The sequence below is a fragment of the Lineus longissimus genome, chromosome 7 (genome assembly GCF_910592395.1).
Source record: "Lineus longissimus chromosome 7, tnLinLong1.2, whole genome shotgun sequence".
NCBI lineage: Eukaryota > Metazoa > Nemertea > Pilidiophora > Heteronemertea > Lineidae > Lineus > Lineus longissimus.
The window spans coordinates 19,477,688-19,493,741 of NC_088314.1; the positions used below are offsets into that span (position 1 = coordinate 19,477,688).

The window sequence follows — 16,054 nt, forward strand, 5'->3', positions numbered from 1 at the left end:
TCTATAACCACAACTTTCCACATTCATGCACATGTGCTGTTTTTCGTCCATATCTCCAATACGGATCGGGCCAATGAGGATCATGTGATTTGTCATTTATCTGATTAATATATCGGAAAAATAGTGTTTGTTTCTTTGTGATCATCGGCAAACTAGTAAAGACTCAAACATGCATGTCGCTGTTGATATCAAGCTTTCCTTTTCGCTCGGTGAATTGGTCCAGGTGTAAACACAACTGAAGACTGAGCGAGGCATTTCGCACGTTTTGATACCTCGGTTTTAGCATACACCACTTTCCTCATAAGTAAAAACCAATCATGTACTTGACCAATCAAAACCCCCGTATGTGATAATGGCCGTGCTCTCTGTGCCAAACAAGCATGATAGCTATCTTCTGATTGGTCAATACCTGTCAGGAAGACCCAAATTGCTGCTTGGTTATAAAATGGCGAATGAGCAAAACCGCCTGTTTTTATATTCCACCGAAGATGGGCACTGGCTGATGGACGGGCCGTAGCACACCTCGGTCGCCAGTTCCTGAATACATTCTGTTACTGGTGACTGTGGGGTGCGGCGGCATCATACTAGTTCCAGCAGTGTCGTCCGTGCTAAACGATGCTCACTACACGAGCTCAGCACATTAAACGCCACGACAGACTGCTGACTGGCTAAGAAGAAGAGGACGTGGTTTGGCCGCGTGACAAGAGCCGAGGGGACCCTTGCGAACATCATCCTGCAGGGCACAGTAGAAGGCAATCGAAGACGCGGCCGACCAAAGAAGGATTGAAAGTGTAAAGGAATGGACGGGAAACGGGTTGGAGGTCTGATCCGCCTCGCAGAAGATGACAACTATGGTGCCATGTTGTCAACTGTACAGGGTCGCGCCAATGGCTGCATGGCTGCGGGACGGATAGAAACGATTCTCCGTTTTGGCTATGGCAAAAGCTGGTGTAGTATTTGGGGAGCACGGGGCAGCACAACAGCAATTCTATCACTTTTAATAATCAATGCAGTGCAGCACTGTGCTATGCAGAATCTTCTCCGTAAAAGTTGAAATATACGTCGCTTTTTCACCGCGCCAACAACACAGTCGTCACAGTCGTTCACCACTCGGTGAAGTACATTGTACATGTAGCTCTCCAGTCCCTGCAAGCTTGACATCATCCATGCTTGAGAGAGTTTGGGGTACAGAGAATTCTCGATTGTAATCAAAAGTCATTGGTTTTAATAGCAATTCAACTTACTTATTCGTATGTAACTATTGGAAATGCTAATTTTTTAGACGAACCAAAAGAAGCATGACTTACTTCACTGCAGGACATCCAAATAAATGGTAAAAGAGGCCATTTTCTATCCAAGAGTTTAAACACAGAATACTAAAGTCACACTGATTATCTTAATTTCGTAGGACCTGAGTGTCATTTCGGCCCTGCAGTCGACAACACACATGTATACCACGATAGAATTATCCATCCATGAGTTTACGCAGTACAGCCCATTCCATTGTACAAAGTACCAGTACTTGTTTTCGCCAGATCGTCATTTAAATGATTACTAGTTACGTTGTTGATCTGTGAGAACAAAAATGAAAACTCTCCGAAAGACCTATCATCGTCATTATCATCATCAACGGCGCCTTGGCTTATCCCTCGGCCCGCATCATATGAAATTACTGAGGGCGCATGGGGTCAGCAAGACAGAGGTGTTATCTTCATATGAATATTGATCGACCCAAAAATCGTGCTCGAAAGCTATTTTGATGCAGGCGTAAGAATCAAAAGCAACTGATTGTCTGCCTATCAAAACAAAATGTCCTGTGGAAGGTGCTTTAGATTCCCTTTTAAATAAAAGCACCATGATTTTATCAAATGATAACAAAGGTGAACAGAGGTTGCACATATGCGAAAGAGATTGTTGTCCAGTTTTTGACGGCCCTGTACATATTATCCGGGGGCCTTGGATTATGTGCTCTCTATTCATCAACACCAAACACAAACTAAGCACAAAGGAATGATATATTTTTTTAATCGATCGATCTCTTCTCCATTGATTTTCTGGGCGCTAATGTTCAACAATGAATGGATATTTTTGAACTCGATACAATACAGGGTGTCTCCAAAAAAGGAAACCTAATTACAAATAAAACTCCATTGGAGAGGTACACCGTTCGTAATAACAGGTGACCAGGAAAATAAAATTGTAGTTATACACAATGTTGTACTTTTATCAAGGAAACGACTTTGCAGACGTTTGGTGTTTATAGTTTTTGTATATTTGTCTACACAACGTCAATGAACCAAGTTTAGTCCTGACAATGTCATCTTTAACTATGCTCCGTCCGTTCCAGTGTATCCCCTTTTCACCACTGTTAGTATTTTCAAGGTCACCAAACCTGTATGTAGGCCTACTCTTTCCCTGTCCTGTCAGTTTGGGATACACCCCAGCATGGTCACATTCGAAAACACTATGTGCCCGTCACCCGTGTCTCTTTCGGCAATGTCACATCCAAATATATATTCTCCGGCGAGTCAAGCGGAGGCAAACTATGGGTCTTTCTGTTAACCTTCTGAATATGTACCAGATTGACCTTTGACACGTGACCAGAGTCCGTCTGCTCCGTATATTTTGATTGGCCCGTGCTCCCATCCAATGACGTCGCAGGAGAGAATGTCTGTGCCAGGCTCCTCACTCCGTCTGACCGCTTCGACCCCCGGTGATGCGGTAACTGGCACGCGTATAAATGCTTTTCTGCCGACTGGCTTATCTCGCGTTCCAAGTCCGGCAAATTCACGTGCTTCTTTTTCAAAGTTTCTAATTGATACACATGCGATTTAACATAACCGAACTTGTTGTCAACTAACTTGGATGGAGACACGCCAGAGGCAGGGGAAAGTTTTGGGAGTGAATCCCCTTCTCCGCTGTGCCCCCGATCCCTCTCGCCTCCCAAGCACCTCTGCCCCTCCAGATGAAACTCAGTACCCCGTCTTGTCTCTTTCAGCCGCCTGTTCACATACAAATCTGTCTTACTTCGCCGGGGAGACGGGAGGACGTTCGCTTTCGCAACAGCATCAACGGCATTCGGGTCAAGGTCCATTTTTCGCTTCGGCGGTGGTATTTTTGGCGGTGTTTCCTCGTGCGGTTTATCCTTTATCGAGAAGTCTTCATAGATATCCTTGTATCTTGTGTTGCCTAGCTTTCTCACCATCATATCGCCCTGGCCGCGGATCATCAACTTGGCCTGAAGAGAAAGAGGATGTTATAGTCAGAGTCAGAGTCATATTCTCATTACCGCTACAATACATTTCTCATCGCAGATACCAGACTTGCGAAGAGCTAAGTATCCACAAACGCAATATGCTGCTGTTAAACCGATATGGTGTCGCCTTCATGTGATATTGGTACTTAACCGTGTCAATCCATTCCAACATACGAGCAATTTATTGATGGTTTTCCCGATAACGAGTCGTGAAAGTATCCTTAGCTACCGCCGGAATCTATCGCTTTCGTGTTGATTAGCTCTCACTATATGAAATGTGCATTAATCTGTTCGGCAATTTTGTCATGGCAACTTTCTCCGTCACTAAAGTATGTCTTTACTCCGGTCGCCGGAGTTGTTTTTATGTCCGAGTATCCCTTTTTTGGCGCTAATTTTCCCTCAGTCTCGTATATTCCCGCTATTTTTTTCCATTTTATTTAGCAATTCTGGTACCGCAGACAGATCCGTCTCACCCACGAACATGCTAATTCATAATTGATGAAAAAAATATCTTGAAGTTCCATATCTGACAAGTGCATGTACAGTGACTGAAATGATCAATACTACTAGGTGTCATGAAAAAGATTCTGAATAACTCTCATGATATCAATGTACATCAACTTTAGATTTAATCTATACTTGATTACATGTATGAGTTAACCAAATTTCGTGCAGGCAAGATCAACCCTCAACATATTTCATGAGTATCAAGCATGTTTTCAAACCTTGATATATGGCCTTTAAAGGCAATATTCCATCCGTGATTGTTTAAACGTATTTGAGGGGGGGGGGGGGGTATAAATTTTGTAAATACAAGACTGATATTTATTCAACATCAAAAGTATGTAATCTTTTTTGTGTCACCCAGTAGTATATTTCGACAGACCTAACCTGTTGCTTTGAAAAATGACGTCCCACTGTTATATTGGAGTCTACACAAGATACTCCAGATGAAAAATCCATTGCCATAGAAATTACCTCCTAATACCAAATCGTCGATACAGTAATACATTTTTTCATTAGTAACTGTGAGATCGATGGCGTTATGTCGAAATATCATTTATAATTTACACAGTGTGTTCAAATACAATAATATTAGAGCGATGGAATTTGTATGAAATATAGAGGGAATATTGGTAAATAAATATTTTGTTTCCTGCAGTCGGAAGTCCCCTATCACCCCTAACACTGTACTTCATGTTAAGTCATTGTTCTTTCTAACCAGCGCGTTTTGCGTTTGGTTCCAACACAGACTGTAGATACAATCTGTGGTTCAAATGCATCGTGGCAATGGCAGCGGGTATTCTGGAGCAAAATACAACGAGGATGGGTCAACGGACATCACTGCCAGTAGCAAGGTGGGGCGCAGATAATAATTTCCCGTTTCGCCACAACGCGCCGCTAGCAGTCACGAGATCACGTATTGACCGCGTATTCCGATAGAGATGTATACCTCAGCCATCCAGAGCTAACGCTTGGAATAAAATATGGCATCGCAGCAGTCCTGAAATTTTGGAAGTGACTACTTGGCAAGCCCGGCTTACCAAACAGCGACTTTTTCTTGTCCTGAATGGAGAGCCGAACTCATTAATATTAAAGTAAAGTCTCCAGCTCGCCAAACAGGGTAGATTTTTTACCTGTTTGGCAAGCCCGGCTGGCCGAACAGGGTGGCTTTTTAGTGCTGTTTGGCAAGCGGCTCTCCAAACAGAACAAAAAAAGATGCCTGTTCGGCGAGCGGCTTGCCAAATAGACCCGGCCAATGTTTTATGCTTGAAGGTCGACCATTAAACGTGGTTTGAGATGAACGAATCGGAGAGACTTCTACAGTAAAGAGTCAACAAAAGAACGCGTTGATTAGCGTACGCTTTTCACATTCAGTTCCATAAAATTGATTAATTTCATCAGCGAGACAATAGCTCGCGGCCTTTTGAATAGGTTTCTTGAGAAGTACATTCAAGACCTGTCCTTGTGTCCTTGTGAAGGTCATTGAGGTTACACGCCATGTTCTAGCTTGGCAAAGACTACGCAACTAAGCTTAAGTGAACCTGGCGTGCAACCTCAGTAACCTTAACCAGTACATAATCGAGTATATTTCGCAGACTCTAGATCCCTTGTACTTTTGGAGTGAAAGAACATGTCTTGTGTATTTCATGATACACCCTGATACACCTTAAATCAGTGTTTTTCAATGTATACGTCATTCATAGAGCAGAAAACACAATGGCATGCATTATAATGCTCCAAGTGGTTAGAATCCTATGCTGTCCATTTCGTCATCTCTTCCTCTATAGGGTGAGGCCGGTCCATTGCGTCCGGAGTGTACCCGCGTGGTTAGCTCAGGCCTTTGAAAACTTTTGAGAATAAACCAGTTTATCATATACGCAAATAAAACCCAATTAAATTTTTTTTCCTTATTTCGCCGTCTACTCAATATGGGGCTCCATGCTGGCTAAAGCAGAAGAGCCAGCAGGGGGCAAAATATGCCTTGATTCGATGACTGGAACACAATTATAGAAGATTTGAGAGCTCACTATGATTAGCGGGGAGTGAATTATTCAAAAACCATGCAATTACATGCAGGTTGTCATCAGCATGCAAAATGTTTGAAGCTGTTAGAACCCATATACCAATTGTTTGTAACGTAGCATTGCTTTGGAGTAGGGAATGAAAACCATATGCGTAGAACATGCAAATGCAGATTCACTTCTATAAGGTCACTTCAATGAAATTTTTTGCAACACCCCTCTCCCCCCAGCGCAATCATGTAATATGGTCACCTGACTGACCCTTTTATTTTGATGGATTGGCCAGTATAGGCCAATTCACGTATTCTTTGGAGAGCGGGATTATATTTGTAGCTTTAGGACAACGCCATCGTTACTGCTAACTAAACGTCCGGCGATTGAGCAACCGCGGCCAGTTATCAAATGAGTGGGCGGGTGTAAATGCAAGGCCTGGATATCTACCACTGAGTGTCCTTATAGAAGTGAATCTAGGGTACCATGAAACATGCAAAATGACTCAAAATAATTGTTACCCTTCATTCTGACGTCGGCGATTTTGGCACGGGCGATATCCGTGACAAGACTCGAAATAGGAAGACACCGTCACTGCGTTTGAGAGAGCAGTGAGACCCCAATGACCTTGGTGAAGTAAGCTTGATCTAGTTTAATTCTGTATGAATGATAATGCGATCTTAATATTATTCTCCATTAAGAGATCAAATGGGATCATGTCTAATCCTAGAAAATGTTTTGTGTCGAGTGGACGTGGCACAGTCGTTGGTCAAATAGAATTGGCTTTATCCTCTGACTGAATTTTTATCTCGTCAAAACTATAACGCGATTTTCCGCCGCTGCTAGCCCTGTCGTCGGGCTGCCTTCAACGAAACTGACCATTCTCCGAGAGACTTAATATTCAATCATAAAGGAGGAAGGACTGCCTCACCTCACTACTATCATTACGCCGGAGTATGGAAAGCGGCAAGTCCTATATTGGATTGGTATAAAACACTCCAGATGTATAGTCCCTTAATTTGATGACAAAAATTTAAACCTCAAAAATCACAAAAGATAAACTGCACGTCCAAGTCAATGCGTCCAAGTGTGAAATCTTGTTAAAATTCTTGACTCTTCGAGTTTAAGTCAAGATTATACCGCAAGCGCTTTTGTGAACACAGACATATTAAGCCAACGCTAAACAATGTTGCGTGTAGCAAGTATTAGATGATGCATTTTTACATAAAATTTGGGGTCATGACTGGCCAACCGTTGAAAAGGTGCCCCAAGTGAGTGACTTATTGGTATGTAAAGGTCTCAATAGCGTGACCTCGGCGTTACAGCTATTCGTCAGATTGAAAGTAATTTTGATTGATACTGAATGTAATTCGGAAGTTATCTTAACATTTTTTAGATCAATTAAGAAGATTCATTGATTTTGCCAGAATAAAAGAAGGCAAACACATCATTTTGGACAGCTTTTGACTACTTACTACGCTACCCGATAGTTATAGTTACCTTAACGGTTTGACTATGGACTTTTGGGTATTTCTTCACGCATTCATCCAGTACCTCGTTTTTCTCGGTATCCAGGCGCACCTTCCGCCGGTGTAGCTGGCGGTCCAACCGGTCCACTTGTCGCCCCAACCGCCGCTGCTCACCGCGGTTCAACTCCCTCGCATTCCTCAACGACCGGCTAGAATATAACTTATTCGGCCCCGGACTCAATCCAGAACTCAGTTTATCCGCCTCGACTTTTAGAGTGAATTCCCTTCTGACGCAGCTTTTAGTCCGCTGAGGGAGAACAGCGCCGTATCTCGGGCGGGGACTAGGTGACGGGCGCTCGTCGCGGGAGTCCGATCGTCTGCCCGTATCTGTTGTCGTCTGCTCAACGTCTGACCCACTTTCTGGCGTATTTGAAGCGATTTGTTCCATTGTTTACTTTCCCTAGGCCTACCTGGATTAATATAATGGCCCACCACATGCCAAATCAAACAAAATTAATCGAAATCATTCACTGGGACCACTTCGGCGTTGTTCAGATTTTGTTTACTTCCAGCGAATGGCCGTCGGTAAACACGGTGATTCGGGTGAGTTTTCCTTCCATATGTACTATACACTTTGCGTTCGCGTAATCATTGATTAAAGTATACTCGATAACTTGTGTTCAATGTGGCGTCATAATGCCATTTCGATTTTCAATGCATATTTAGTGTTTAAAACATATATCTCAGCAACATAACATTTTGGGGCGAACTCACGGGGAACGTTAAAGGGAGACTGCAGGCATTGACAGGTCATGCTGTAGCCCGTCAAGTTAAAGGTAGCGTTTGACAGCGCCAGATGTCACTACTTGCAGCGAACCCAATCTTAGCCCGTTAAATAGGCTGCGATCCGCTTGTTGGGCGGGCCAGCGCTGGTCTAACCCAAACCCTAACACAGTACCGCAGAGGCTATCCGTCATCTCCAAAACGAACCTTCAATAGAGAGAGGGTTTTCTCTACACTTAACGAGTAATTATGTAACACTCTCACCCCATCGCACATGGCGACTTCTGTCTGATAAAGTTACACCCGGAATTCCGGACTTCGTTTCGAAGATCAACGCGTCCCAAATCTGGCCCTCTATACGGAAAGTCTGAAACACCATGGGCTGACGGTCAGAAAATCCCGAGACTCTTCCTTTAAATAGCAGTTCCTTAGTTTATTAAGCCAACAGGCACGCAGTGTAGCCCGCCTATTCAATCTATTAAGTAATTCTCAATTAAATATTGAATATTTTCATAAATCCGATGTTACCAAGCAAGGTTTGTTGTTTTGGGGTAACTTCGACCGATACTTGCACTAACAGTTATACGCCTTGGCGTAATGCGAAGTCCAAGTTGTGTTTGATCGCCAGTCACTGCCTGTGATGGCGTGTAGCCGAGAACTGACCAATCAGACACTTCCGTCTCTGTTGCGTAATCCAGGGTCTCGTCGAATTGGCGGAATGAACGGAATGATGGAACGTGATACAATGATGTTTAATGATCGCTAAAAAGTTTCCGATTTTATGAAGTAGTAGTGCGAGATAAGCCTGGACACTTATGATAATTGAAGTCACTTTTAAGAGGGAAGCTCTGGCATACATGCATATTTATCATGTCAACGAGAACTATACTTTGTGCGAACTAAGGGATGTAAATCGCTGTATCAATTTATACCCCTGGCGTCCTCTCCACAGATACTATATCATCATCTCCTGCTGTTGTCCTCTCTAGAACTAGAAACATCTTTGCCAGATGTTATTGCGTTCCATCATACATGTATTCCGATCATTCCGTTCCGTAAATTCGATGAGGCCGTGATCCTGCTCGGGCTGCAATCCAGGGGCGATCTCTTCCGAGCAAAAACACTGAGGGTCAAGATGCCAGTGAAATGAAAACGAACGCCATGTTGGAAGGCTATCACCAAAATAGATTTAATACCGGTATTTGTATATCACAGGATTATATACAAAGAGTACGATTGCATGCAGTCACCACGGTAACAAGAGATTGAAAAGGCCTTTTCATTAGTAACAGAGTTCACCGCCAGCTGGCGATACCATCACCTGGATGACGTATAATATTCTCCTTCTACCGTTCATAAAATAGTACTGGAGAGGTAAGTTTAAAATGGTCAAAATAATGGTGGGATGAAAGATGATGAAGGGTTAAAACAAAACAGCCAGAACCAGCATTAACCCATTCGGGTCCAATTAATAATTCAAAATGTGGTTTCTTTCATCCATGGGATCACCTTCATGATTACGCTCCTGAGGCAGCCCGATTTCGTCATCTCGGGAGAGACGAGGCTAACACCACTACGTGCGGAGTTTATCTGTGATCGCTGTTCATGGTCGTTTAAATTTGTTACATTTTATTTTCAGAACTTTCAGCTTTAGAATTTTATTCAATTTACATACTAGGCGCTACCGGTAGGCTGTTCTGTCTTATTCCTTCGAATAATAAGACATTTTATCACAATGATGAGAACGAAAGAATACGGTATTCGTTACAATTGTCCAATAAATAAGTCCCGCAAAATAGTTTACTTCCCTTTAAAGTCAAAGTATAGGCGTGCGTGTTGAATCGTATCGTGACATTAGACAGGTTTCGCAACCTTCACGGAAAGCTTAGGATGACGAAGTACAAAGTACGACGACGTGTTTTAGAACGAAACGTTTTTCGATTCTTCGTTTGACTATTAATGAGTTTTCGCAGATTCCCGAAACGCCAGCGCTAACGCCTGTCCAATTGTTCGACATCATGCTAAGGACCTCGAACAATGGGATATGCGTTCGCGTCCGCGTTTTGGGGGATTTGCGATATCTCCCTATGACAGGAGCGTTACGAGTGAAAAAATGAAAACTGTCAGACCTTGGTGACAACACAGCCCTTTCTACTAAAAAAAGACAAGCGAAACCTGCCTATGGTTGTCAATTATCAGCCAGTACAACGGCACGAAGGGGCACTTTGGACCAACGTTTAGCCGATCGCGATATCGGCTCCAAAACGACGTCTTGCAATGGACAGTATAATTAAACTCAGCAACTGGAGAATGGTGAATGATGGCAATGCATTTTTTTAGAAATATGAAATCTGACCCTAGGAAATATCTTTATCATAATGTTGGATTCATAACAAAATCCAAATGGTTTTGAAAAAAATTATCGAATATATAGCTAATATTTGCTCCGTTTTAAGTTTGTAGTACATGTAACTTATATTATATTGTAATACCAAAAATTGATAAGACAAAAAATATCGCACTTTGACCAAAATTTGGCCCAATTTTCTTTCTAATATACCTGCGAAAACCAGTATTACATAAGGAAAACCAAAGAACAACAAATCTGTAATTGCACGTATCTATTTCCGGAATAAAATTAACTTTTTTTCAAATTGATTGGCGTTTTTGCCAAAGTCTATGTTGAAGAACATTTATTTTTGCACGTTTGTGATATTTTTAAATGAAATAATTATATACCTCACAGATTGTGTATTTCCTTCCGGATCCGTATACAGTCGATGTCCCAAAATTCAATGCTTGTAACCCCCCCCCCCCCCCCGTCGACTTTTACAATCTACAATCAACTGTTCTACGAAGCGTGTTTTTTCCGATCAGCATTTAATTTTGAGACACACTCTCACTGGCTCTGTACCTTCATGGCGTATTATCGCCTTAACTAGAACAAACTTCCACATATAACAAGTACATAATGCGTGGTCGCTTTGGGTTTTCGTTTGGTTTTAGTTAACGCAAAATAGGCACATCTATAGTCCTTTAGTAAGATATTTTCTCGTTAGGGGCGCTGATTATATTATCGTACAGCATAACATTCCCGGCTGCGTATCTTTGACTTTAGAATCTTTTTTCTTTTCCTCTGCCGGCACAGGTTCTGCTTTGCCATCGGCTTCTGGCTCTACCTTTGCAGGGTCTAGGGGTACATCCTCTGCTACCTCCTGAAAAAGAATAGTCACGTGATACTTAAGGCTTGGAGATGCGTAGACATTAGACTTGCGGAGTCAAAGGCAGCTTTTGGAACAATGCTAAAAGCACACCTTTTTCGAGTGTATTTCAAAGGCGCCTGAGAGTTGGTGAAATTTTTCACAAAATTTGGGCGCTTTAGAAATGTCATATTTGATTGATGATTGATTGATGCGTAAGGTGGCAAATTACGGCGCCGTCTATAGTTTCAACGTCTTACTGCTGTGTCATGCGGAAACCATGCAGGACGGCGGTTCAGCTCATTGTATAATTACTATAGTAAATATGACAGTTCGTGCCGATTCCTGCTGCGACTAACTCATGATTCATAGTTGTTTATCCATATGTGTGCATGTACATGCATATTCTAATAAGTTGACTGCAATGAAACTTTGAATAAGTTGTGGGCGAACATACAAAGGCCTCGACAGATGACAGCTGCCCACCACTGAGAAAACAATAAAAGCAGAACCAAGCTTAGTCAATAAAATACAGGGTGATTCAGAAAAAATGTTACAGCCTTATGGGTTTTCTTTCTTTTCTGTACCTCCCTGTACGTCATTCCATTCAATTAAAAATCTGTTTGTTTCGGAGATAAAAAGATGTGAGGAAAGTTGTTGAAATAAAGGGAAGGCGAATTGAAGGAAAGAACGGGTTAACGTAGATATTGACGGTGTTTTAGGCATGATTCTTCGTATTATACAACTATTGTATAGAATGTTATGATTATTAACACAGTCATGACAATCCTGCTCCATCTATACGGTAACATGGTTATAACCCAGTCCTGCCACACCTTAGGCGTGCTTAGGCTATGAGTAAAACTTGATCCTGTGCGCCAACTTGCTTTTAACTCAACCATACATGCCCACAACTTGTTAATAACTCAACCCTGCTCACTCACCTCATGCATGCCCACTTTTTGCTTATAACTCAACTTTGCCCCACGCACCTGATTGTAACTCAATTCTGCTACGCACGCCTGCTTATAACACTACCCTTTATCCACAATCCTGACCCACTAACATGCTTATAACTCAATCCTGCCACACCCACATGCTTATATCTCAACCAGGCCAAAAAAAGTCAACCCTGCCCCCACTCACGTGATTAAAACCAGATCCTGCCTCGACCCTGTACTTACAACTCAACCATAGACGCCCACTTGCTTATAACTCAACCAGACCTAAAGGTCAATACTGCCACGTCCATGAGCTCATAACCCAAGGCCCTGCTCCCTCTCAAGTGAGAGCCGAATCCTGCCTCACCGATGTACTTATAAAACTCAGCGATACACGCCTACTTGCTTGTACAATGTAACTCAATTCTTCCTCACGCAATGTATACCTCAATTCTTCCCCACTCACGCGCTTAAAACTCAGTCCTGCCACGCGTGTTGCAACTCTAACCTGCCACACCCGTGCTTATAACTCAACCCCTGTCTCGCAAAACTTACATCCACAATTTTATCAACTTCTTTTTCTTCCTCCTTCGTCAAGGCAATTTCCTCACCTTCTGGGGCATCCTGCAATTCGGGGAAACGATCAGTGATATGTGTCCCTAATCAATACAATTTTCAGTATGATTTGGCGTTTTCATAAAAATTATCTTTTCTGCAAAAATTGATCCATTTTTTCCCTTTGGTGCTGGTGGTGCAGCATTTGGGCGGTGGGGTATCCCGGCACGTGGGGAAATAGGACCGTCAATGTTGTGATGGGGCTCTTCATTGCCATTTTAAAAGGAGATGAAAAATAACAGAGTGGAAAGAATTTACCAAAGAAATGAAAACCAGCAGCAGAAAAAGAAGAGATTCAACGGGGTAATTTAGAAAACAGCGTGGGACCAGGCAGTAGCACCGCACCGATTCCAGTGCTTTTATCGTACCCTCATTATCATACCAGGGGAGCCACCTTCAGTACAGATAGTAAACTATGAGACATTCTGTACTTTTATGTACAAACATATCTGAAAACAGACAGGATACAGACATTTCTAGTTCACCTTCTGTTTTGTAGGTGGCTCCCCTAGCATTCTAAATGCTCTTTCCATCTTTTCAACACATTGTCCTAAAACGAAAACATGTTAACATTTTCCACAAAACATGTTAACATTTTCCACAAATAAAACATGTTAACATTTTCCACAAAACATGTTAACATTTTCCACAAAACATGTTAACATTTTCCACAAATAAAACATGTTAACATTTTCCGCTTATTTACATGTCATGTACATTTCAATGCTTTCCGCCAAGATCATGGTGAATTGAAGAAGGATGTCACAGAAAAGATATTCTCACCTCAGTCTTTGGTGCTTCGGCTGCAGAGAAAAGAAGAGGAAGATATTTTTAAAATGTTTAATATACATTTTTATATATTATTTGCACACCAACACCTGGATTTCCACATATGAAATTGATTTCAATAGTCAAATATACATGTATTTAATGTAATGTAGACATGACATTATCAATGACAGAAAATCACTTTTTTATTCTTATGAATGTTTTGGTTGCAGACGTTTACAGCATAGACCAATAACTGTCATGAAAAATAATTTAATTTATAAACTGCCATATGGTACTGTTTTATGTTCTTGTCCAGGCACGCCCAGCCAATATTTATTTCAGCCTCACTTGGCCAGATTTCACTAATACATTTTCAAAACTACACACTAAAGTACAGATGCTCCTGCAAACTGATGATAGACGGAATCAATAGAGTTTAAAGGGCTTGAACGCATCCTAATGTCAGAGTGGAGAATGGAAATGATGCTGTCAGTCTTGGTCAATCACATCTTATCCTCATCTAATTCACGGCATGCAACGCTGTTTGTTCGCCAACGATTCTCTTCTCCAAAATTCTGGATCCTTTCAATCGGATAAGGGATTGGTCTGGTCCCAAAGTGTAGGTGATGTACCGCACATAAAAAGCTTGCCCCTGTCGCTATAGGCCAGTCAATTAAGTCGATATGTGCTTCATCTAAGTGTAGTCGATATATACAAGTCCAGTCGATAGGCCTATAGTCCAGTCCATGTGTGCTAGTCCAGTCGATATATACTAGTCCAGTCGATTAATGCTAGTCCCATAAATGCTATAGCCCCAGTCGATAAATGCTATAGTCCCAGTCGAAAAATGATAATCCCAGTCGATAAATGCTATAGTCCCAGTCGATAAATGCTATAGTCCCAGTCGATAAATGCTATAGTCCCAGTCGATAAATGCTATAGTCCCAGTCGATAAATGCTATAGTCCCAGTCGATAAATGCTATAGTCCCAGTCAATAAATGCTATAGTCTCAGTCGATAAATGCTATAGTCCCAGTCGATAAATGCTATAGTCCCAGTCGATAAATGCTATAGTCCTAGTCGATTAATGCTTTCGTCCCAGTCGATAAATGATAATCCCAGTCGATAAATGCTATAGTCCCAGTCGATTAATGCTATAGTCTCAGTCGACAAATGCTATAGTTCTAGTCGATAAATGCTGTAGTCCCAGTCGATTAATGCTATAGTCCCAGTCGATAAATGCTATAGTCCCAGTCGATAAATGCTATAGTCCCAGTCAATAAATGCTATAGTCCCAGTTGATAAATGCTATAGTCTCAGTCGATAAGTGCTATAGTCCCAGTCGATAAATGCTATAGTCCCAGTCGATAAATGCTATAGTCCCAGTCGATAAATGCTAGTATTTCGCGTTGCCAAACAAGGAGGGAAGCACTCGGTAACAGAAACCATCAAAAACGTCACACCGGATCTAGTTGAATACCAATTACGCCTATTTTTCAAAATATGATTTTACACACTGAGCATATTAGTACATGTATATATAGGTCTCGAGGACAAAATTCCCAATTATCAAGTTTGTACTGCATGTGTACACAGTGTCTGTCATTTTTTTCTCAGATGGTGAGGTTGTTGTTATGAAAATGTTGCATCCATAATGAGAACATGACATGCATGTTAGACGTACATTTGTACTACATTAGAAATACACATATATTAGATATATTCCGTCACTGATGAAGATATGTATTTTAAAGGCAAAAATACACCTGTTATGTTGGTTATGACAGACTAACTCATCTGCCATGCGTGGATAGATTGGAGGCTTATATCCCAGTCACTGTGACCCGCAGGTGTCAGATGACATATAAACGGATGGGACAATAGCCTCGTTAAGGCGAATGTAAGCCTTCCAGGTCACGAAGCTGTCCCATCAATCAGATGCGAGAGACGCTTCCGCTTTGACAATATGAAAAGCTTCTGAAGAACTTTATGAACACCACAGAATCTATTTCTCTGAGACAAGGATGACTTGTTATGTTTTTTCCACAGAAAATAAAGGGTTGATTGTGACTTATAATGTACGGTAGGGAAACTAAGATGCTGTACAGTGTAGACGCTGTTTAGCCGCTAGGGCGCTTGTACAAAAGTCCTCGTGGCCATAGGTCAGAAATCTTGAATCCACTGAGAATAAATTTCGTGCGTGGGTTGTGAGTGGGAGTTCAGTTTCAGTGAATTTGATACATAGGAAATGTAGAAATAGAAGTGCATTTCAATAAAATTTCAATTGAATATTATTCTCATGACGCACCAAACATCTGGTATATTGTAATAAGGTTTCGTTTTTTCCGCTGGGTATTGCCACTCCTTCCGCGCGCACGTGTAGTGATACTTCAAATATAGATCCAAAAAAATCTATTAAGGCAGATTTCGAATCACAATGACTTAATATGATCAAAACATTGTGTTGTTAAAAGGTTCAAGAAGTTTTTAAAAAGGAATTAAT

General features: G+C 41.7%; 1 protein-coding gene across 1 annotated transcript; it reads right to left on the bottom strand.

Moving 5' to 3' along the window:
• Positions 1-2,019: 2,019 nt before the first annotated feature.
• Positions 2,020-7,689, bottom strand: LOC135491638 (uncharacterized). Its single transcript, XM_064777608.1, has 2 exons — positions 7,273-7,689; positions 2,020-3,238 (listed from the first exon to the last, which is right to left on the bottom strand). The coding sequence occupies exons 1-2, from the start codon at positions 7,687-7,689 to the stop codon at positions 2,465-2,467; spliced, it is 1,191 nt and encodes a 396-aa protein (XP_064633678.1). The 3' UTR covers positions 2,020-2,464.
• Positions 7,690-16,054: the final 8,365 nt, after the last annotated feature.